The sequence below is a fragment of the Cynoglossus semilaevis genome, chromosome 19 (assembly GCF_000523025.1).
Source record: "Cynoglossus semilaevis isolate Cse_v1.0 chromosome 19, Cse_v1.0, whole genome shotgun sequence".
NCBI classification, from domain to species: Eukaryota; Metazoa; Chordata; class Actinopteri; order Pleuronectiformes; family Cynoglossidae; genus Cynoglossus; species Cynoglossus semilaevis.
Genome location: NC_024325.1, coordinates 8,122,180 through 8,142,766, shown reverse-complemented (window position 1 = coordinate 8,142,766; position 20,587 = coordinate 8,122,180). Strand labels below are relative to the sequence as shown.

The following is a 20,587-nucleotide window of genomic DNA, read 5'->3' as shown; positions in this document are numbered from 1 at the left end:
TGAAAGAAAAAAAAACATATAATAAAACATTTTTAGATGCTGCTAATGTATTTACTTCCAATATTAATGTACAGTGAAAACACATAGTATTATATCTATTCTAGAAACTTGCTAGGAACTTGTTTTTTGCCATTTTTTGTTTCCCAAAGCCATTGGCCTGATGGCTCACACTCCCATCACAGGCTGGCTCGGTTGACGATAGCAGTGATTTTCAGCGTGTAGACGAATGTGCACAGCTGGTAGTACAGGTAAAGCAGGTCAGAGACAAACGTGCCCCACACCCACTTCACCAAATGCTAGAGTGGTGCTGGGTACTTTACAGGTCAATCCAGGGAATCTGTGGGAAATTTCAACCTTTGTTTTTTGCTATGCATGTGTAATGTTACTTGCATTGAAATAATTGCTAATTTTGCTAAATTTGAAACTTATTCCCATGTGTCCTTGGGTGTACTAAGACTATTTTTTCTCATGATTGCCTGTAGGTATTAGTCAATGGTCCCAAAACAATGGACTAAAATTAAAAAAAAAACTTGATGCACTTCTGTGGCTTTTCTTTAGTAGCGAACTTTAAATTTGTCTTGTCTTTACAGTCACCACGATAAGACAACCACCTGGCACGACCCACGTCTCTCACAGCTTCAGTCGCCTGCAGCCCAGCATCCCATCGCTGGGCCTCCACTCCACGCTCACTCCCTCAGCAACCCAGCACAGACCACACAACAACAAAACATCAATCCAGAGACAGGTACTCCGACACACTTCTCTGCTTCATGACCTCGTCCAGACAGTGTTCAGTGTCACCACATGTCACACGAGCGTTCAACGCTAGTCACTTAATGCTGTGTTTAGTGGTTCGAAATCCACTCACTGTCCTTGTCTTTGTAGTGGACAGATCCCCAAGAAGACTGATATGAATTAGAAATGACAGCAGTATCACAGATTTATTTATTGAAATATGTTTTCTTTTTTTTCTCCTTGGAGTTTCGTTTATTTTCTTTTGAAATGTGTCTAGACTGAAAAAATTAGTGAGGCGTGGGTTTTTTCACCAAAGATTGACACTATTGTACTTAAAAGTCGTGTCCTGGATTTGAACAGGAATCTTTTCCTCTAAGTAAATATACTGCTGCTCGACAACCCCAACACAACACGAGTTATGCAGGGATTCGTGGACGTGGGTTGATCTACATCTACATCAACACTCCATGCACTCCATCCACCATTTGCCTTCTCACTGTGTACTTTCACTGCTGTTCAGGTCCACTGCCTGAAGGCTGGGAGCAGGCTGTGACTGCAGATGGAGAGGTGTACTACATCGATCACATAAATAAGTCCACCACATGGGTCGACCCGCGTCTAGGTAGCACACTGTCAAATTTGTGTCTCCACCTCAGATTGACAATTATTGTTTGTCAATGAGAAACATTTCTGTCCATCATCACATCCAATAAAAACAAAGTAAAATATAAACCACAGCAAAGTTTTGACAGAATGTCCTCATACAAATATCACTACTGACTATCACAACTGAAATCTTTTACCTTTTGGATTTACTTTCTCCGTTGTCCAAATGCTCTCTCTCTCTCCTGTGAATTTTATGTTTCAGCACAGAATATGAACCCTGGAATCCTTGGCATGGTGATGCAGCAGAGACAGGAAAAAGAACGGCTCCGATGCAAGCAAGGCCACCCTCCACAGGCCGCACCTCAGGTGAGAAGAGACAGACAGAGTTAGCCCAAATATTTAATTCAAACTGAGTTTTTACAACACTAGCATTTTGACACCTTATAGTTAAGTGCAACTTCCTGATGTTCACGTCCAACTCTTACATGTCGTTTATGTGATGCCCTCTGTAGGAGGTAGGGGGGAGAAACCAGATGTCCGGTGGGATTGACCATGACAGGAACTCACAGACACTTGTCCCAAACTTGGACGTCAGGATCAGATCCTCAAACCATGAACCAACACTTAATGGGTGAGGAATGTTTTATAGAATTGTATATAGTAGTGTTGTTACCTTAGAACAACAGGACTACTGCCATCATTCTAAATCATAATTCATTATTCACTGCACTAGATGTTTTGGAACATTTAAAAACATTTGCTATTATGCACTTGCTGTAAAAAAACAAACAAAAAAAAAACCTAAAATTATAATCTGAACTATCTTCAGGAATTTTTAAAAAATGTGTCCACATTAACTCCACTACACAGCCCCATGTGGTGCTTTGGCGCCCCTTAGTGGTTTCTTAAATGTGCATCTTACCATTAATTTTACGATTTCAAATACAAAACGTCCTTCCTTTATTTGTGTTTTATTTCTTCTGCAGCGCTCACTCACGCAATGAGAGCACAGACAGTGGTCTGAGTGTCAGCAGTTTACCCCGCACATCGGACCACATGTTGAGCTCCGTGGATCACATGGATACTGGTAAAACACACTGATACATTGTCGTCATTCTTTCACTCACTGACATGAGTCATTTCCTAGTTCCGTCTCCAAAACCCAAATTATCCTTTATTCTAAGTTTTTTTTATTTAACGCAGCTCAGCATTTGATGTTTTTAATTAAATTAATTAATTGGGGTCTTTAAATTTTGTCTTCTGTCCTACTGTGTTTAGGCGACTCTGGAGAGAACTCATCGATTACCTTACAGGAGTCCATGCCTGTCATGCCAATGTCTGAGGGCGACGAGTTAATGCCGTGCATTCCCGAGGGTCTCAGTTCGGACCTTCTGATGGACATGGAGACGGTTCTCTCTGGATCACACATGGAGAGAGACAGCCTGCTCACATGGCTATAGACACACTGCCAACACCTACATGATGTTTGACATCAAACACTTATGACAACACTAAGAACATGGAGGATTCTGTTTTTAATTTTTGCCTCTGCAGTGGTATAGATCAACGTTACAGAGAAAATACTGGACTGCTGTGACACTAAGGATTGAGAAGCCGACTCTCACGCACGGTGGTAAGATGCTGGTGCTCCTTGTGGGCTTTGGTTTACACTAGATTGGTTTACACTAGATCCTTCACCCTCACATGATATCTCTGTAATGTTGGTCAAAGTTGTTTTATTATTATTATTATTATTATTATTATTATTATTATTATACCCATACAAGTATTATTTTAAAGCCTGGACCAAGTACCATGCAGTTTAAAGGTTAAAACCCACCTACAGCATTAATAACCAGCCTTGGAAAAACATGGGAAACTACCACTGAGCCTTAATGAAGAGAAAAGCAACAAAAAATATAGTAAACAGGAAAAATCCCCGACTTAATATCCCTCCAGAGCTGTCATGACACGCAGTGTAGAGGACTGTAACACAAAAACAAAACTGCTTCAGAATATGCTGTACCATCTTAAAACAAGCTGGAGAAACAAATAGAAATTAGCACGGTTTATGAATTATTTACAAAACTGGTTTCAGATTTGGTTTCCTAGGGTTTGTGGGATTTCCCAATGTCTGAAGTTTTCCCAAAATGTAGTTTACAGGAACAAGCTTTGCCTTATGGGTTAAACAAATTCAATCAATAATTCAAAAGCACTTAAAGATCAACTGGTTTTACTGCATCTCCACTTAACACTCAAAATGTTGTAAGACAAGTATTTCATTAGAAGACCTCTGTGGTGTGATTATCAGTAATAATCACATATTTAATGTAAACATGTGATCAAAAATCCAACACAATACAGGGTTTCCCCCAGGAAGCTGCAATACTGACACTGATCTGATCTTGTGATCAACTCGGTCAACAAGACCTTTCAAACACTACTCACACTCGTCAGAAAAAGAACAACGTCATATGGTATCAGTTATGTTGTATGTTAATGTAATTTCCATGTCTGCTTGGTAGAAAAGTCACTAAAAAGCCTGTCACGTTGAAGTTACTGATATTCAGTGTTGCTCGGTGCCTTGTTTCAGGTTCTAATCTGCTGGATTAATATATCCATTTAATGTAAGCTTTACAAAGATAGTATTTATTGGAGAATTGATTTAGTAGATGCCATTATATTGCATTTTACTCTTGTATATTAAACACTGGCCTTAGGTTTTGGTAAAAGTCATGTATTCAGTCAAACAAGACTTGAATATTTTTAAGTAAATTGAGATAAATTTCCTTTTTGATAACACCCATCAGGCTCTCTGGCATCACATCTAAAGAACGTCTTCACCTATTCTCAATCTCAGTTTCTCAGAAATAAAGACAATAACAGTTTTAGGTTCTGGTGAAAAACTTTTTACAGCTTTATACCAAATTTATCATTACACTAATCTCTTTCTGATGTTGTTACACACAAAAGGCACTCAACAATATGGAAATCTTTTACTTCTTTTTTGGTCAACTATATTATAACTATATTTAATCTGTGTTTAGCTGACAGTTTTCCAATGCAGTGTGTTAATATATTTTGATTTGAAGCGGTTTTTAAATAATATTTTGTTTCTAACCAGGTGTCTTTGTTTGTATACAGAATATAAAGCTGAAGATGAAAATTACAACATCCCAAAAAAAAAGAAAGCGCTAAAACACTTTAATGGTTTTTAAATTAAAGTACCCTGTAAGAGTACACAACGCAACACACTACCTAGCTTTTTATTAACCGTAGCATGCATGCATGACATATATGTATAATATATATTGTGTTTTTATTATATTTACAGATTTTGTTTTGAAGCAATCAGACTTATTTTGTACCTTTTTATGCATGTGTCTTATATGAATATATATATGTGTTCTTACTCAAATTATAATCATTTTAAAGATGGTTATGTTTAATAAACATTTAAACACACCAGGTCTGGGCTAATTTCTACACGTTTGTTTTGTACTACAAAGATCATCAGCATGACACAATGGCTCCTCCCAGTGGACCTCGGGGGTGACGACAGAGGCGAAGTTATGAAGTGAGTAAAATCCCACACTTTCAGTGAGACACATGGAAGTTTCCAAGCTCACCAGTTCGTCAAATCATCTACGTGTAAGTATACTGCTTTATGAGAATATGTAGTGAATGTAGTTAAATAACATTATGTTGCGAAAATTATAAATACCCATTTCAATAATGAAGTACGTTATTGTTTTTTGAAAAATATCATTTGTTTGGATAATATAATTAGGAAAAGTTGTATTCCTGACTAATGTAACGGTTTCCAACATATTACTAAAAAACATGACGCATTGACAACATGGCTTTTATGTATTTTCAGTATATTATTCTATTTTGATTTTTGTCAAAATGACAACTGCGTAATCTGAATGGAATAAAATATGTAACTTTAATTATTCTTGTTTATAGAGTGTGACTTTATATACCCAGATTTCTTGATTTAGTCCGTCTTTATTGCTGGTAAAGACTGACTAAGCGTTCAGTCAGCATAGCACGTTCGGCTTGGGAATACCTGAGGGATTTCCCTCTACCTGAGCAATAGCTAAGACATGTAAATCATTGGTATATATACGAGTCATAACTGATTCATTCTTTTTACTTTGTTCACCGGAAGTTGGTGGAGACGTCTGCAACCATCCGTTGACAATTTACGTCATTACCGGGACTTTCCGTAGAAAGGCAGTTTGTTTAAACGGTGAGTGATAACACTTGTTTTCTGAACAGTTTAATCTCCGTATGCTGATTAACAGTTAAATTGTGGTTATATTTACACCAGAACTATTTTACAGCCTATCGTTAGACGCTAGCATTGCTAAGCTAACGTCAGTTGACGTAATCGACGTTTGTTTGTGAATGGGGCCTCTGTAAATTTGAAATCTCATAATTAAACTAGTGTTTATTATTTATATGAACAAGACTATTAACTGCCTATTTATGTTTATATATATTTTGTGATAAACCATATACACGAAAGTTGTCTACGAAAGGCTATGTTAAATTGAAATGTCAAACAGGAAGAGGCATGATTGATCAAGGAAAGTACCGAGCAACCCCCAGCTGTTCTTCCCAGTCTTTGTTCGACTTTAATTTAAAGTAATTACCATAAACATCAACAGAACCAAACATAATATATTTTGGTATTTAAACGTCTCCATCCCAATGTTGCCACTAAATAAAAGCGAAGTCACCGACAAGTTACCCCCTAATATTCGTTATGTTTAATAATACATTATATATGAATATATATACATATGTGTGTTGATATCTTTACCTGGGGCTGCTCACAGTAAAATAGACAAATACTGGAGAGAATATAATCTTCTTTGAAGAGGAATCCCAGATAGATAATAAAAACTGAAATTACTTATGTTCAACAACAATAAAATATTTTATCATACACACACTGAATTTGTATGATTTTTTTCAATTTGATATATTTTAAGAATGACAAAAAATGAAAAAACAATGCCATTCCTGTTTGACACAATATGGTTCTTATTATTATCAATATTCTCAATATTGTCTGCTTTTGTAAAATGTCTACAGGTGCTGCCAGTCTACAACCAAAAGGGAGGTCCTTTGTCCCTTCAAAAAGAGGAAAAGGTTTTTCTTATTAGGTTTTAACTGTTCAAAAATGGAGGCTTAGACTCCAACAAAAGGGGTGTCCAAAATGGGGGGAGGGGTTTGAGAACAAATGTCTATTGTCTGTGTGTATGTGTGCATAGTTAGTTACATTTAGTTACATTTTCTTTTAAAAATGTTTAGTTTGAAATTGTCAACTGATATTATGTGTGCCAAAAGAGTAAAAAACACGGACCCTGGGTGATCCATGTTTTAGGTTGCAGTTTTTTACAGAATGTGTTCAGATATTCCAGTGTTTTAAAAAGCATTGGATTTGTTCATATCCACAATGCTGTTCCGGCTAGGGGCATCTGGAAATAAGTCTAGGGAGAGAATGAGAGGTTGTAGAGCAGGCATGTCCAAACTATTCCTCAAAGAGCAGTGTGGCTGCAGGTTTTTGTTGACCGATCAGCTGTCTGAAGACTAACATCAGTTGATTAAAACCCGTCAACTCAGGCTACTGCTTGGTTGAAACAAAAACCTGCAGCCACAGTTGTGGAACAGTTTGGGCACCCCTGTTGTAGGGCAATGAGGCTGTGAGGTCATTGTGGTGTCATCATGGTAACTAGGCTGTTAGTTTTGTTTCTTCCATATAAGTGCTTTAAGTTTCATTCTTGCTTCGGCCTCTCTTTCAGTTTTTGACTTCAGCTTTAAACCTACCCCTTCACAGCTTTTTTTTTTCTATTGGGTATGAATGCGTGCATGTGTGATAAAGCAGACAAGACATTGGGCTTTCTCAAACCTCTCTCCTTTTGAAGGACATCACTTTTTTCTCTTTTTGCTATACTTAAATCTGAAAATGGAAACACTTCTTAAACTTAAAAACAACCAGTTTTTAATGGGTCTGTGTCGTAACGGGCCTCCACCTGATCTACAATATGACAACTCTTCAGGTAGCACAGATTTTTTTTTTATTTAAATCTTGATCATGTATGTGCTTTTATCACAAATTTCATGAATATGCAATTTGCTTTTCTTTTTCAGAGCTCTTTCGCATCTCTACTTTTGCCCGTTTTCCAGCTTCTGGAGTTACAGAACGAAGCCTAGCAAGAGCTGGTTGGTTTTATACTGGCATCGGGGACCGGGTACAGTGTTTCAGGTGTAATGTGACTGCGGATGGCTGGCAGACTGGGGACTGTCCTACAGAAAGACACAGACAGGTGTCTCCAAATTGCTCCTTCATCCAGAGCCTCCCATCAACTGCCAACCTGCTCTCTTCTTCTCACTCAGCCTTCTCCCCTCTACGCATTGCTCCTGCCATCCCAGTATGTTTTTGTTTATTTGTATGTCCCATAGATATTTAGGTATCAGTCAGTCATTCAGCCAATTAATCAAACAGCCATAAAATAACCCAGTGTATCAGATAATGATTGTTCTAATGTCATCTTATAGAAAGAGGAAAAGTATTTTCATTCTTTTTACCTTGTGCGTCTCTTCTCTTAGCTGTCTGGTCCAGGCCCGGCTGCTCCTAACCAGAGTGGCCCAGGTGAGGACCCAGTTGGATACCTGAATATGGGTTTCTCTGCTCCACTGCCATCCAGCCCACTAAGCTCCCGTGGTGTAGAAGACATGTCCCATCAGAGACCAACGTGCCATAACCCCAGCATGAGGCGAGAGCAAGATCGTCTGGACTCCTTCCACTCATGGACTCTGTCCATCATCACTCCTGCAGAGCTTGCCAAGGCTGGGTTCTACTATTTAGGCCAGGGCGACCGTGTGGCCTGCTTCAGCTGTGGAGGACAGGTGAGCATATCACAGTGACTATAGAATAGATTTCTGTTAAATGTTCACAGTAGGCATAAAACATTTTAGCTGACACAGAAATATCAGAAAGTCAGTGAAGTGAGCTTTTGACGTTGGTAATACTGATGTGTTTTTACCTGTGTTCCACATTTTCAGCTGAGTAACTGGGAGCCAGGCGACAGAGCTGTATCAGAACACCAAAGACATTATCCAAACTGTCGTTTTGTGCGAGGGGATAGAGCTGACAACGTTTCTCTGGCAGGAGTGGCAGGAGCTGCTATTGGTGCAGTAAACTCCCAACTGTCTGCAGGAGGACCTGCTCTCAATAATGTCTCCAATCCTGCCATGCAGCAGAGCGAGGAGCGGCTGCTCACCTTTGTCCACTGGCCATCACGTATACCTGTGCGGCCTGATCAGCTGGCTAAAGCCGGATTCTACTACGTAGGTAGGATCAATATAAGTGATACTTATGTCGGTGACTGTAAAACAGAACTTAAGTGTTAAAATGTTTTGTCCATGGGTTAAAAAATACCAGTATTTGTCCTAAGTATTTCATTGACCCACAAAAATGTTTGTACACTGTACAGGGCTTAATTCCCTTAAAAACATGCTATAATACATCCTATTAAAAACATGGGAACATGTTTTAATATTGCTTAAAAAACAGTTGTGACTTGATCTGTATTTTAACATAAATCTTAACTGTCATGCTGTACTCTAGAGTTTACTCATAATATGCAGATTTCTTTTCTTCTACCCCCTTAGCAGTAAATGTTTTTCCCCACTGGGGAAACACTGCCGACAGCTATTTTGTTTGGAAAGTCCAAAAACTTAGCTACTAATGAGTCTTATGTAAAAGTACCAAACATCTTAACAAAAATATTTTTGAATAGAAAGACAAATTTAAAGAAAATTATGTTTCTCAGAATGACTGTTTATTGTATTTTAAAAAAGAAATACAACAACAGCCACCTGTTTCAGCACAATGTCTCTCTGTGGCTTCAAGGTCGAAATGATGATGTCAAATGTTTCTGCTGTGACGGAGGACTTCGGTGCTGGGAGTCCGGAGACGATCCTTGGGTGGAACATGCCAAGTGGTTTCCTCGGTTAGCACTGCTTTTTATATTTTTGAAGACAATAACAATGTTTAAACCATTAGGGAACATAAGTTCTTAAACTTCACCCAACAAACCTGAACTGATGTGTGTTTTGATTTCAGGTGTGAATATTTGCTTCAGGAGAAAGGACAAGATTTTGTCCACCAGATCCAAGCCCGTTTTCCTCGTCTGTTTGAGCAGGTGAGTTGAGAGCGACAGGAATAGTTCTTTTGACAGGAATAGCTCTTAAAGGGCATTTAGTTGCTTTTTAAAATTCTCACCTAAAATACTGTTTCTGTCTTGACTCTTAAGCTTCTAACAAATGGAGACAGCAGCTCCAGGGAGTTTGTAGATCCTCCTGGTGAGTATGAATGAATTTGAAATAAGACATTTATTGGAAGGAGGACATATGCAACAATTTAGAAACAGGAACAAGACATGTTAGTTTTAATTGTATTGGGAAGAACAAGAAAATGATAAATACGTAATGTTACCTGATGTGATGTGTCCACTTTCTTCTCAGTTGTTCACCTGGGTCCTGGAGAAGAGAGATCTGAAGATGCTGTTATGATGAACACCCCTGTCATCAAGTCAGCATTAGAGATGGGCTTTGAGAGAAGCTTAGTCAAGCAAACTGTACAGAGCAAGATCCTGACGAGTGGAGAAAACTACAGAACTGTCCAGGAACTGGTTTCAGATCTGCTCAGTGCTGAAGACCAGAAAAGGGAAGAGGAACGTGAGATGCTGGCAGAGGCCATGGCATCAGGTACCTGAAGTTACATCATTTCCTGTCTCAGCTGTTCTAATCTTGTTTTAGCCATGTATGTTGCACTAAAGTACTTTTTTTGTTCCAGACGGGTTCACATTTGTGAAGAGACATCAGGCAGCATTGATCCAACGGCTGAAGAGTGTAGAGCCAGTGTTGGAGCACTTGAGAGAGCAAAATGTTTTATGTAAGTGACTTTACTTTACATTACTGTCAAGAAGTGTTTTAAACACTACAGCTAGTTTAGATCTTACTTATAAAAACCTTATTTTGGACCACCTCTTCCCTGTTTACCTTTAGCTGCAGAAGAGTACAGCGGTCTTCAAGCTCAGACAACACCACAACAGCAAACAGCCAGATTGATAGAGTTGGTCCTCACCAAGGGCAACGCTGCGGCAGAGGTGTTCCGCAACTGGATCCAGAAAAATGATGTTCACCTGCTCCGAGATCTGATGGGTAATTATACCATTCACTAGAGAAAATTAAGAACCAGACACCTTCTATATTGACAACATATTATTTAACATGAAATTTAAACAGGACAGTTACACCACTAATGCTATAGTCCACGTTACTTACATTTATTTCAAACCCAAACTTCACACCAAGACTGTTTCCCTTTAAAGAAAGCCCCCTGTAATATGGGAAATAATAATAATAAAATAAAATAAACAACAAAGGGATAAATTCTTGAAAAAACTGAACCACTATCACATAGTGACACTCGAGAAAGATTTACAATTAGATGGTGTAACAGTCTTAAGACAATGTGAATGAATCATACATAAAGGCCTGTGCTAAATAAACAATGTCTTTTGTATTTTTTTTTTAGCCCAGTCAAATGAGGCAACATCACCAAGCCAAGACATTTCAGGTATGAAAACTGTTAAAAGCCTTAGAACACATGTCCACTCTTAACATTTTAATAGTAGGTTTACGTATGTTCTGGTGATACAGGTCATTTAAAATGATCTTGATGACTGAGAACTTACATAGAGACATAGCTACTCACTTTGGAAGTGAATCTCTTCGACACCTAGGGGAACATAAAAGGATGTTTAATCTGATATGCCAACAACAGGACATCATCACTACCAGCCATCTGCTTGGGTTCAGGACACTGGTCTGAAATAATCCTAGAAAAGATGCCAAACCATTGTCTCTGACAGAATTAAGCCTTTTGGATGAGAGGCGAAAGGACTGCAACAAAACAAGAGCCCAGTTACCCATTTTCAATAGTTACGTGACACGGGTTCTTTTTTTTCCTCTACAGACCTTCCAATGGAGGAACAGCTGCGACGATTACAGGAGGAACGTACCTGTAAAGTGTGTATGGACAAGGAAGTCAACATAGTCTTCATCCCCTGCGGACATCTGGTCGTGTGTAAAGAATGTGCACCGTCACTGAGAAAGTGCCCAATCTGCAGAGGTTTGGTTAAAGGTACAGTTCGAACGTTTCTCTCATAAGCAGCAAGTTGAGAGATGATTCTTCAGTCACAGGACTGGAACTGAATGTAAGCAATACTTAAAAGATTACAATTCAACATGTTCAAATGACAGGTCAATCTTGCGTTCAAGATGATGCCAAATACTGTAACACATTTTGTGTAACTGTGAAAGTCGTACTGTTAAACATAACGATTGTCTAAATGTGGTAAATAAACACATTAAAGTTCAGAGCAATTACCTGTAAAAGCGATCAATAAAAAAAAGCAAACTTTAAGTGGAATGTTGTTATCTGTTGTGATAAGTTGTTACTAAGCTAAAAATATTTTTTCCTTATTTTGAAGCACTAAATGGTAAGTATTCATCATACAAAAGAGGTTTATCTTTGAAATTCTAACCAACCTCAGACTACCGAGTCGTCACCCAGGAAAAACGTAAAGACAAAATTGTTGCCTTTTCAGGTTTAAGTCCCTTGCATTTGACTTATTTAGTGTTGCCTAAAGTAAAGACAACATGTTCTCAATAACATTACTTTTTTAAAGAATATTAACAAATACGGCAGCACACAATCAGATTTAATTTATACAAATTTATTATTCCACAAGTGTCTTTAGCCACAGTTTAGATGATGCCAATCTGAAAGAAAAAAAAAAAAAATTACAAAGAGTTCATCGCCATGGTAAAGGACTGTGTCTGCATTTAGTGGCATCAGTGGTTCCTTTGAATGCTTCACTGACATTCAGTTGAAAATAAAGTTTACATCACTTGCACGTCTGACAAAGCAGATACAATTTAGATAACATGCAACCGCTGAGTTAACATACCTTGTTTGCAACATCCAGCGCATCGTAGTCTGGTGCGAGACGAACGTACGCTTTCTTCTCACCATCAGGCCTGAACACAAAACAGTCTGCATGATACAACTGTACAACAAATAACACTACCTGCGATATAGCATTTATGTTGAATGAGTAGTCAGTGACAAATTATAACCAACTGTCTATAGATTTAAGTTAACATGTACACAAAAACACTAGCTGCACAAACAAGCTGTATTTTCAACAAGCATTTGTCAAAATTGAATGCAAAAACTGATTTCTTACAGTGCATAGACTCATCTTCAATGTCTCACTCTCTCTTTACATTACTATTAAACGTGTCCAAATGTCATGCCAAGAAAATAGGGTTCTATAGAGCTAGTCAGGTCTCACCTGATGAGTGTGTTGACTTTGGCGACATCGATATCGTACAGCTTCTTGACAGCATGTTTAATCTGATGTTTGTTTGCCTTGACATCCACAATGAATACAAGTGTGTTGTTGTCTTCAATTTTCTTCATAGCAGACTCTGTCGTCAAGGGGAACTTGATGATGGCATAGTGATCCAACCTAAAGAAACATGTTTTGTATCAAGTCTCCATTTCTCCATATTAATCCATTCTACATTAAATACTAGATATTTTGACTTTAGTGCATCAGTGAATATAAGTTGGAATCATTCTTTTCATACTTTGATCGCTATTACCATCATATGCACCAGGTTTATTCATTTTGTTAGCATTCATTTTATGTAACTCACTTGTTCCTGCGAGGAGCACTCTTGCGAGGATACTTGGGCTGCCTGCGAAGACGAAGGGTTTTGGGGCGACGGAAGGTAGGAGAAGTCCTGATTTTCTTCTTCCTCTGGCTGTGGACGCCTTTAAGCACAGCCTTCTTGGCCTTCAGAGCCTTAGACTTCGCCTCAGTCTTGGCAGGGACAACTAGGGTTAAGAAGTGGCAGTTAAATTGTTATGAATTACAAGTGACAGTTGTAATAAAAATAATATATATATATATATATATATATATATATCATCATAACTATATAGCAAAACAAAAATCACCAGAGAAGATCTAAACATCCCAAGCAAAAAACGTGCAAAGAAGAAAACGCCTGTCAAATACAGAGTTGATTCAGCTTTGTTCTTAGTGTCTAACGCAGCCAAAGTTAAACCAAAAACGAAAACCCTAAAATTGAATTTGACACTGCAGTCATCGGCTTTAATCACATATTAAACCATACACGAAAGTTGTCATGATGAATGAGGCCTTAAGCCACAAAAATAATTGAAAACCAGAGCACATGTTTGAGAAACCCGTAGCTTAACTGTCTAACAAGTAAAGAATAAACTACAAAGCAAAAATATCGGTGCATATTTTAATCACCTATCAGTACTGACAACGGTGACTTGTCACGCTTAGTTCAAACCGTTTAAGAAGTGGCTAGGGCAACTGAACATATTGATAGCATTGCTTTAGCATTTAGAATAACCTTATTTAACAATTAAATTGCATGAGTAATATTATTGTACTTGCACCATACAACCATGACAACAGTGTAGTGTAATTTCATAAACAACACAACATAGTATAAGATGATTAAATACTATGAGATACGAAAGGCTTTCACGTGTCAGCTACCGCATCGTTTCGTACGGACGACAAAACAAGGCTACCTGCTTACCTTAACTGTACGAGACATTAGGCGGTTGGAATAAACACTCATACGGCACTATATTAACGACAAAGCCTTGTGATAGCCTTAATTTTACAAATGAGCGACAGTTTTGGTTGCATCATTAAGTGAGACATGCTAACGTTAGCCTAGCATCACGTTCTTACGTACAAGCCGGGATCGGGGTGTATAATGTACGCATTTTAAACCGTTTATTAAAAACAATTGGTTAATCTTAAGTACTCTCATTGTATTGTTGTCGTTTGTGGATGTCCATAGCTTTTAGTATGAGCTTCACATGAAATAATTACAGTTTTTTCATTAAAAAACTATAAGATTCACAAACCTTCCTTCTTCACCTTCGGTGCCATGTTGAGAAAGGAAGACTGTTCGGGGTTTCTCGCAGTATAAAGCACGGGCGAGATCTCATGCCAAATGTATCGCGATAGCACCAGAACCATGTTAGGACATTCGAGTGTTGCCAGTTTTAAACAGTTTTATCTAAAACACTGTATTTTACTTTGAGAAAATGGTCACATATACACATAAAGCAGCTATATTATTATTTATTCATACAATTCCAAAGCGCTATGGTTTTTAAATATATCCGTTCTGTTATTTATATTATTTTATAAGATCTCACAAAATAGAAATGCATTACAAAGAAATTTAAATTTTAAAAAAAGTTTAAAAATATTTGTTTAATTTGAAAATGAGTCATTATATACTGGTTGGTTACAGTAACTGTATAACTTGCTTTCTCCCTAAATTAACAAGTCCATTGTCTGTTATTTAACCACTACAATATTTAAAGGATTTACTTAAATGTGTTATCTGAAAGTCTTCAGTTGCAGAAGAAAAACTAAAGCAATCTTTAGTATAAATCCATTTATTTTATATGCAGATATGCAAAGGACATACTAGAAAGTGGGCAGTTTACAGAGCCATATAAAATACTAAAACAAACTGATGAAATCATCAGTTCTTCTTGGATCAATTGCTCTGTTTCTCTTGCTTCTTTTTCATCACTACCTTCCTTGAAAGAACAGGAAAAATAAAAAGTATTTTAAATAACAAACACTGGTTAAAAACAATAAAGGTATACAATGTTTGGACATTAGCATAAAATCCAGGATCTTACTTTTTAATCTTTGCTCCAGAGGATTTCTGTCCTGATTCCTGTAACACTTTCTTGTGCATTTTTGTTCCCATTTCCTTTTGTGTTTTATGTCCTCTTTTAACTCCCTGTGTTTTTGTCTTCTTTTCACCACTCTGCTCTCCATCTGTTGCCTTCGTCTGTTCTTTCTCTCCATGTGTCTTGATCTTCTTCTTCATTAAGAAGCGAGGCGTTGTGCAAATGGTGCTTCTATTTGGAGGCTTCTTCTCAAGTCTCTGCCTCACTTTGCTGAAAAGCAAATAGTTGAATATTTAATGAATAGCCTGATTAGCACTGGGACTTAAAAAAACAGACTCTTGAGGTTTCAAAATAGTTCAAGAAGGGCCCAACAGACATTAGACAGAGACAAAATAATAATATATTAACAATATTAGAAATTATCCATGCTCAACATTATTTCCCCTCTGTTTTACCTGTGTGTCTTCTTGAAGCCAGTCATGTAATCAGGAACAGGGCAGCCAGCTTGTTTGATGACATTAGCAATGCTACAGCATAAGAATGCACAATAATGGATTCATTAAAAATAATATTGAAAAAGATGAAAATACATGAAATCTGTACAACTTAATCATTAAATCTTTGAAGCTGAGTTCCCAAACATCTGAAAATTTTTCTCTTCATACTTTGATTGTGATTCCTTGTACAGTACCTGCGCAGCATTGGTTTATCATTTTCTGTGAAGAAGGTAATTGCTCTCCCCTCATGTCCAGCTCGGCCTGTGCGACCTGTTGGAACAACAAACAGAAAAACAAGTGAGGAGATGAAGACCAAATGGGGAAAAGTTGACAAAATATGTGGATGCTAAAAAAGCCACAGTTTTACTGAAGAGGGGCAGATTTCTATAACACATATATTTTTTAAATTAATTACTTTTATATACAATTTTAAAACTTGCAGATGATGCAAGAAAGTTAGACTGACCAATACGATGGATGTATTCTACTGCGCTGGTGGGGAAGTCATAGTTCAGGACGATGTTGACTCCTTTGAAATCAATTCCTCTGGCCAGCAGAGCCGTGCAGATCAACACCCAAATTTTACCAGAGCGGAAACTGTTCACAACATTGTCTCGCTGGAGCAGAAGACACACACAAAGAAGATGATGAAATACTGAAAAAGTATGATTAAGTATTCAACAACTCTAGTCCACTAAAAAGAGTAAAAACATTTTATAGCACTATAATGAAGGCATCAAGGTTTGGAGATTAGCATATGACAACTGGACATAGGAAATACTTCTTGTGACAGGCACACTTATTCAACACTTTTTTGGTGTGAATTAACAGTGTAAAACTAGTTCAGAAAGTGCAACCGTGCCTATGTGAAACAGTGTAATACAGGGCTGAGTGCAGGTGTGCTTTCATACCTGCTGCTGTGTCCGATCTGCGTGGATCACTTCTACGTTGATTCCCTCGTAGACCAGCTCATGGAACAGCTCACGTGCTCGTTCTTTTGACTGAACAAACACCAGCATGGGAGGAAGAAAACCCTGAAATGCCACAAAGCATACATTCCTTCATTTGACATCACATGTAAATTATACCATGTGATAATACACATGATCAGCCATGACAAAAAACAAGTCAGTGAAACAACTTCTCTACCTTTTTAATTATGTCCCTCATGGCCACCAGTTTGCCGTTCTCTGTACCAACAAACAGCAGTTCCTGTTTCACCGTGTCCACAGCCGTATTCCTGAGGTGACAATACAACCATTTGTCTTATACAATTCTTAAAAACACCTCACAAATCAATCCAGAGACTGTTGCAGGGCGATTTATTTACCTGTGTCCGATGTTTACAGACACCAGGTTGTCCAGGTTCAGTCGGCACCACTGATCTACATCTAGAGTACAGGTGGCGCTGAAGAAAGCTCTGCGTACCTTCGACCCAGAACAGGCCAGAAACACTGCAGCCAGCTGCTCCCTGAAGCCTGTTTTACCATCTTCAAACAGCTTATCAGACTCATCCACCACCAACCACTCCACACTGTAACAATGCAAGATAAGCAATAAATACAAGGAGTTCTTTTAACATCAGTGAATCTGGGGGAAATAAAAAACAAATCAACTCCTACCGGCTGAGGTCGAGAGCTGGAGGATCCTGATTTAGAAGGAAGACGAGTCTGTTGGGTGTACTGACTAGTATGTCTGTGCATCAAAACACAGGATGAGAACTGTGAGGAACAGCAATAACTTTCACCTCTTCTGTATACATTTTTTGCTTTCTCACCATATTTTTTGCTTGACTGTGGTCCATATTTCTTGGCTGCCAGAGAAGCTTTGTCAATGATGTGGACTCTAAAGCCAACTCCCTCTGAGAGACGCACCAGCTCTCTGTATGTCTGAACACAACACAATTTCCTTGAATGTCAATTGTGAAAACCTGAAAAAACCCAAATATTTACAAAAATACCCAAGGTCTTTACACCAGGGAGACCATGATGGAATGTGTGTGTACCTGACTGGCCAGTTCTCTAGTCGGGGAGATGATCACAGCTCTAAAGCCCAGGTTTGCTGGCTGCTGCAGGTGAGCGAGCAGTGGAAGACAAAACGCCAATGTCTTCCCTGACCCTGTAGGAGCGCAGGCCAGGAGTTCACGGCCCTGAGACAAAAACGAATGTCATAAGAAATCCACCGCCTGTGTACTGTATACAAAATAAGATGTGTGGATTTATACTCACATGCATCATCAGTGGTATTGCCTGCATCTGTATCGGCGTTGGAGAGCTCATCCCTGCGTCTGTCAGGTTCTGAAGGATACGAGGGTTGAGGCGATACTCAGACTGTAGATCCTCAAATGTACAGACGGGGTCGGGAATGTCAGAGCCGTGGACATTTATACGGTGTTGTGAGCGAATATGGTTAACCTAAAAAAAAAAAAAAAGATTTAGAAACAGCCTCACTAAAAACATGTTGTACATGTCCATATTTCAAAGCTTAGTTTTCTACCAGGCTCTTTAAGTCATTTTGAGGTAAGAACCTTTGTTTGATGCTCCTGCTTAAGCCTTTTCAACGTTTTTTTCTCATTCTTATCCCCTGGAAGGTTTTGAATTTTTCTTTCCAGTGAAGACGTCCAAGTGATGCCACTTCCATCTGTGTTTTTTAAAGTTGATTCCTCAGCTGTAGACAAACAGAGGTTGGTTTAAAGTGACAGGCTGAGCTCAGCTGAGGCTTAAACAGCAATCTACGTTCATTAGTTTGACACAGAACTTTTGTTTAACATTTGATTAACCTTCTGCTTCTTTTTTTTTTATTTTTTTCCTCTTCTTCTTAATTCCACTCTCTTCTTTTCGCCTCCTTTTGAGTCCTGCACCAGAATCATCGCTGTCACTCTCCTCCTCCTGTCGGTCCGTTACTTTCTCCTCCTCCTTTTCCTTCTCCAGTCCACAACTCTTGCTCTGGGCTCCATTAGCTGCGCCTTTGCTGAAATAATCGATTGCCAAATGTCGATCTGAGGACGAGTCCTCTCCGTGAGTTTTGACAACCTAAAAGATTAGGCACAATGAAAGCCCGTGACTACAAATACTTTACTTTTCTGTTGTGCGAAGAAATAACAATCACTAACACATTAGTATTATTAGTCACATACGTTCAAAATACAGGCAATGTGGAGCCCTTCACGTTATTACGGACATGGTTTAGCCCAAACATACTAGCTTGAGCTACAGCTCGTAAACGCCATTTTCAGTAATATTCTCTGATAAATATTTGTTTTATTTACCTTAAACCGAGCGGCATCTTGTCCAAACCTCTTCAGATCAAATTTAGCTCCAGCTCCGAGTTTTCTAAACAACTCGAAGGCGTCCATTTCAACAGCAGCGTGGTCTTCCTTCCGAGCCAGGCATTACAAATCAACACGGATCTTATCGTAAAAGAAAGCATCGCCCTCTAACGGCCGTAGTTGGCATAGCTGGTGGTTGCGACTTCACTAGGGCCTAGTCTACTGTAGATAGAAACAAAACAATCCCAAAACTACTGTCATTCGCATTGATTTTTGCCCAATAGCGGATCACTTTATCTTATAATACAGCCTAATTTCCCAATTAAACAATTAAGATGATAGACAATGACCACTCATTCGTCGTCGCACTGACATTTTAAATCTAATCTATATCAGCCCTTCTTCTCTCTTTAGGCAATCGTTCATTATAAAAAATTGTGATCAACAGAAGCCTAGGAACTAAAGGAGTGAGTCGAGGATCATTAGGAAAGGTTTTATTGACTATCAAAGTCAGAAGCAGCATCATTTGACATACAAACCATGAAATTTAAAAATTCCATCAATGCACTTTTACCCCTCTTTGGGCAGCTAAGGACTTGGTTCAGTTCTTATTTGCAGTCTTAAGTATTCAATCAGACTAGTGTGTTAAACATATATATTTTGGCATGGCAATAATAAATCAATATATTGACCGACATTGATTTCTGTCAAACATTACAATGGTAATGTTAAATACAATAATAAGAAAATGTGTTAAAAAAAGTGCTAAAATCATGATGAAATATTTCAATAATAAACAAAACATTTAATTCACTTTTAATATTTAATTTCTTTAAGATGTGGTTATTTTCTGTTGAGAAATGTAATATATAGTTTATAATATATAAGTATGCGAGTCCTGTGATTCACAAAGATTTGGACAGTGATGCTGGAGAGAGAATGCTGGATAGAAAGGCCACTGCAAAGTTAGAGGTGAGAATACGTTTTCATTTGAACTTCTGCCACTGCTCTTATCACTGTAACAGTGATCATGTGACTATAGCTCTTCACAGGTCTTCATCAAGTCTTCAAAAAACTCAACAACCTCTCCTTTAGCCCTCTCCTCTCTTTCTTTTCCTTCTTCTTCAGGTTTCAACACCTTCAGTCTGTTGAGAGTCAGCAGCAGGCTCTCTATTCTGTGCTGAGGGTTCATATGGTTCCCCACTGTGTCTTTCTCTCCCTCCACCCCTCCCCCTTCTCCTCCTGCTTCCACTGATTTCAGATATTTGATCAAATGCTGTCTGATGCTTCTTCCCTCCTCACCGGCCAACGATGCTGCAAGGAAGGGCATATCCTGAGATTGGCTGATGCTGAGCAGGTGCAGTAGAGCTTGTGACAGCGTGTGTCGAAGGCTGGCACTGTAGCGGTATTCTAAAAAGTCATTTGTGTCTTCGCTGTTCTCCAGAGCTGTGGCCAGGGAATGCCAGACACAGCTAAACCGATTAGTGTCCCCATAGCACTCGCGGCGCGCCGGAACAGCCAAGGCAGCAGCTGATCGGATTCGCACTTTGAAGTTCTTACAGGATGTGACGACGTGGCAGAGGGCAGAGAACACATCACTCGACCACAGGGCGGAGTCTG

At 38.6% G+C, this 20,587-nt stretch overlaps 5 protein-coding genes and 1 non-coding gene across 7 annotated transcripts in view; 2 read left to right on the top strand and 4 right to left on the bottom strand.

Annotated features, from left to right (window-relative positions):
- Positions 1 to 2,801, top strand: part of LOC103395116 (transcriptional coactivator YAP1-like) — a 5,366-nt gene extending 2,565 nt beyond the window's left edge. Inside the window, exons 4-9 of the mRNA XM_025065840.1 lie at positions 591 to 745; positions 1,256 to 1,357; positions 1,604 to 1,707; positions 1,854 to 1,972; positions 2,328 to 2,428; positions 2,620 to 2,801. Coding sequence (XP_024921608.1) covers positions 591 to 745; positions 1,256 to 1,357; positions 1,604 to 1,707; positions 1,854 to 1,972; positions 2,328 to 2,428; positions 2,620 to 2,801 — 763 coding nt within the window. The remainder of the gene's footprint in view (positions 1 to 590; positions 746 to 1,255; positions 1,358 to 1,603; positions 1,708 to 1,853; positions 1,973 to 2,327; positions 2,429 to 2,619) is intronic.
- A 2,122-nt stretch (positions 2,802 to 4,923) lies between these two features.
- On the top strand, positions 4,924 to 11,857 carry birc2 (baculoviral IAP repeat containing 2). The gene is made up of 14 exons (XM_008332705.2): positions 4,924 to 4,992; positions 5,516 to 5,596; positions 6,448 to 7,415; positions 7,507 to 7,787; positions 7,966 to 8,265; positions 8,422 to 8,710; positions 9,272 to 9,371; positions 9,485 to 9,563; positions 9,675 to 9,723; positions 9,886 to 10,128; positions 10,217 to 10,315; positions 10,429 to 10,584; positions 10,961 to 11,002; positions 11,402 to 11,857. Exons 3-14 carry the CDS (start codon positions 7,217 to 7,219, stop codon positions 11,593 to 11,595), a joined length of 2,031 nt encoding a protein of 676 aa, XP_008330927.1. The 5' UTR covers positions 4,924 to 4,992; positions 5,516 to 5,596; positions 6,448 to 7,216; the 3' UTR covers positions 11,596 to 11,857.
- Positions 11,858 to 12,148: 291 nt separating this feature from the next.
- On the bottom strand, positions 12,149 to 14,543 carry rpl23a (ribosomal protein L23a). Its single transcript, XM_008332706.3, has 5 exons — positions 14,414 to 14,543; positions 13,153 to 13,333; positions 12,786 to 12,962; positions 12,399 to 12,468; positions 12,149 to 12,210 (listed from the first exon to the last, which is right to left on the bottom strand). Exons 1-5 carry the CDS (start codon positions 14,526 to 14,528, stop codon positions 12,196 to 12,198), a joined length of 558 nt encoding a protein of 185 aa, XP_008330928.2. The 5' UTR covers positions 14,529 to 14,543; the 3' UTR covers positions 12,149 to 12,195.
- Positions 13,043 to 13,111, bottom strand: LOC112488670 (small nucleolar RNA Z17). The gene has a single exon (XR_003053011.1). It is a non-coding gene; the product is annotated as a small nucleolar RNA Z17 (small nucleolar RNA).
- Positions 14,544 to 14,940: 397 nt separating the features above from the next.
- ddx52 (DEAD (Asp-Glu-Ala-Asp) box polypeptide 52) lies at positions 14,941 to 19,140 on the bottom strand. 2 transcript variants are annotated; one of them, XM_008332707.3, is made up of 15 exons: positions 18,968 to 19,140; positions 18,479 to 18,731; positions 18,227 to 18,366; positions 17,928 to 18,113; positions 17,705 to 17,848; positions 17,477 to 17,588; positions 17,322 to 17,394; positions 17,030 to 17,233; positions 16,849 to 16,939; positions 16,611 to 16,733; positions 16,166 to 16,316; positions 15,894 to 15,969; positions 15,658 to 15,729; positions 15,209 to 15,472; positions 14,941 to 15,103 (listed from the first exon to the last, which is right to left on the bottom strand). In XM_008332707.3, exons 1-15 carry the CDS (start codon positions 19,052 to 19,054, stop codon positions 15,061 to 15,063), a joined length of 2,019 nt encoding a protein of 672 aa, XP_008330929.1. In that variant the 5' UTR covers positions 19,055 to 19,140; the 3' UTR covers positions 14,941 to 15,060. The 2 variants fall into 2 exon arrangements, with proteins under 2 accessions (XP_008330929.1, XP_008330930.1); XM_008332708.3 differs by having other exon boundaries at positions 14,941 to 15,099.
- A 306-nt stretch (positions 19,141 to 19,446) lies between these two features.
- Positions 19,447 to 20,587, bottom strand: part of heatr6 (HEAT repeat containing 6) — an 8,260-nt gene continuing 7,119 nt past the window's right edge. The window contains exon 20 of the mRNA XM_008332710.3: positions 19,447 to 20,584. Within this exon, the coding sequence (XP_008330932.1) occupies positions 20,004 to 20,584 (581 nt within the window). The 3' untranslated portion in view covers positions 19,447 to 20,003. The remainder of the gene's footprint in view (positions 20,585 to 20,587) is intronic.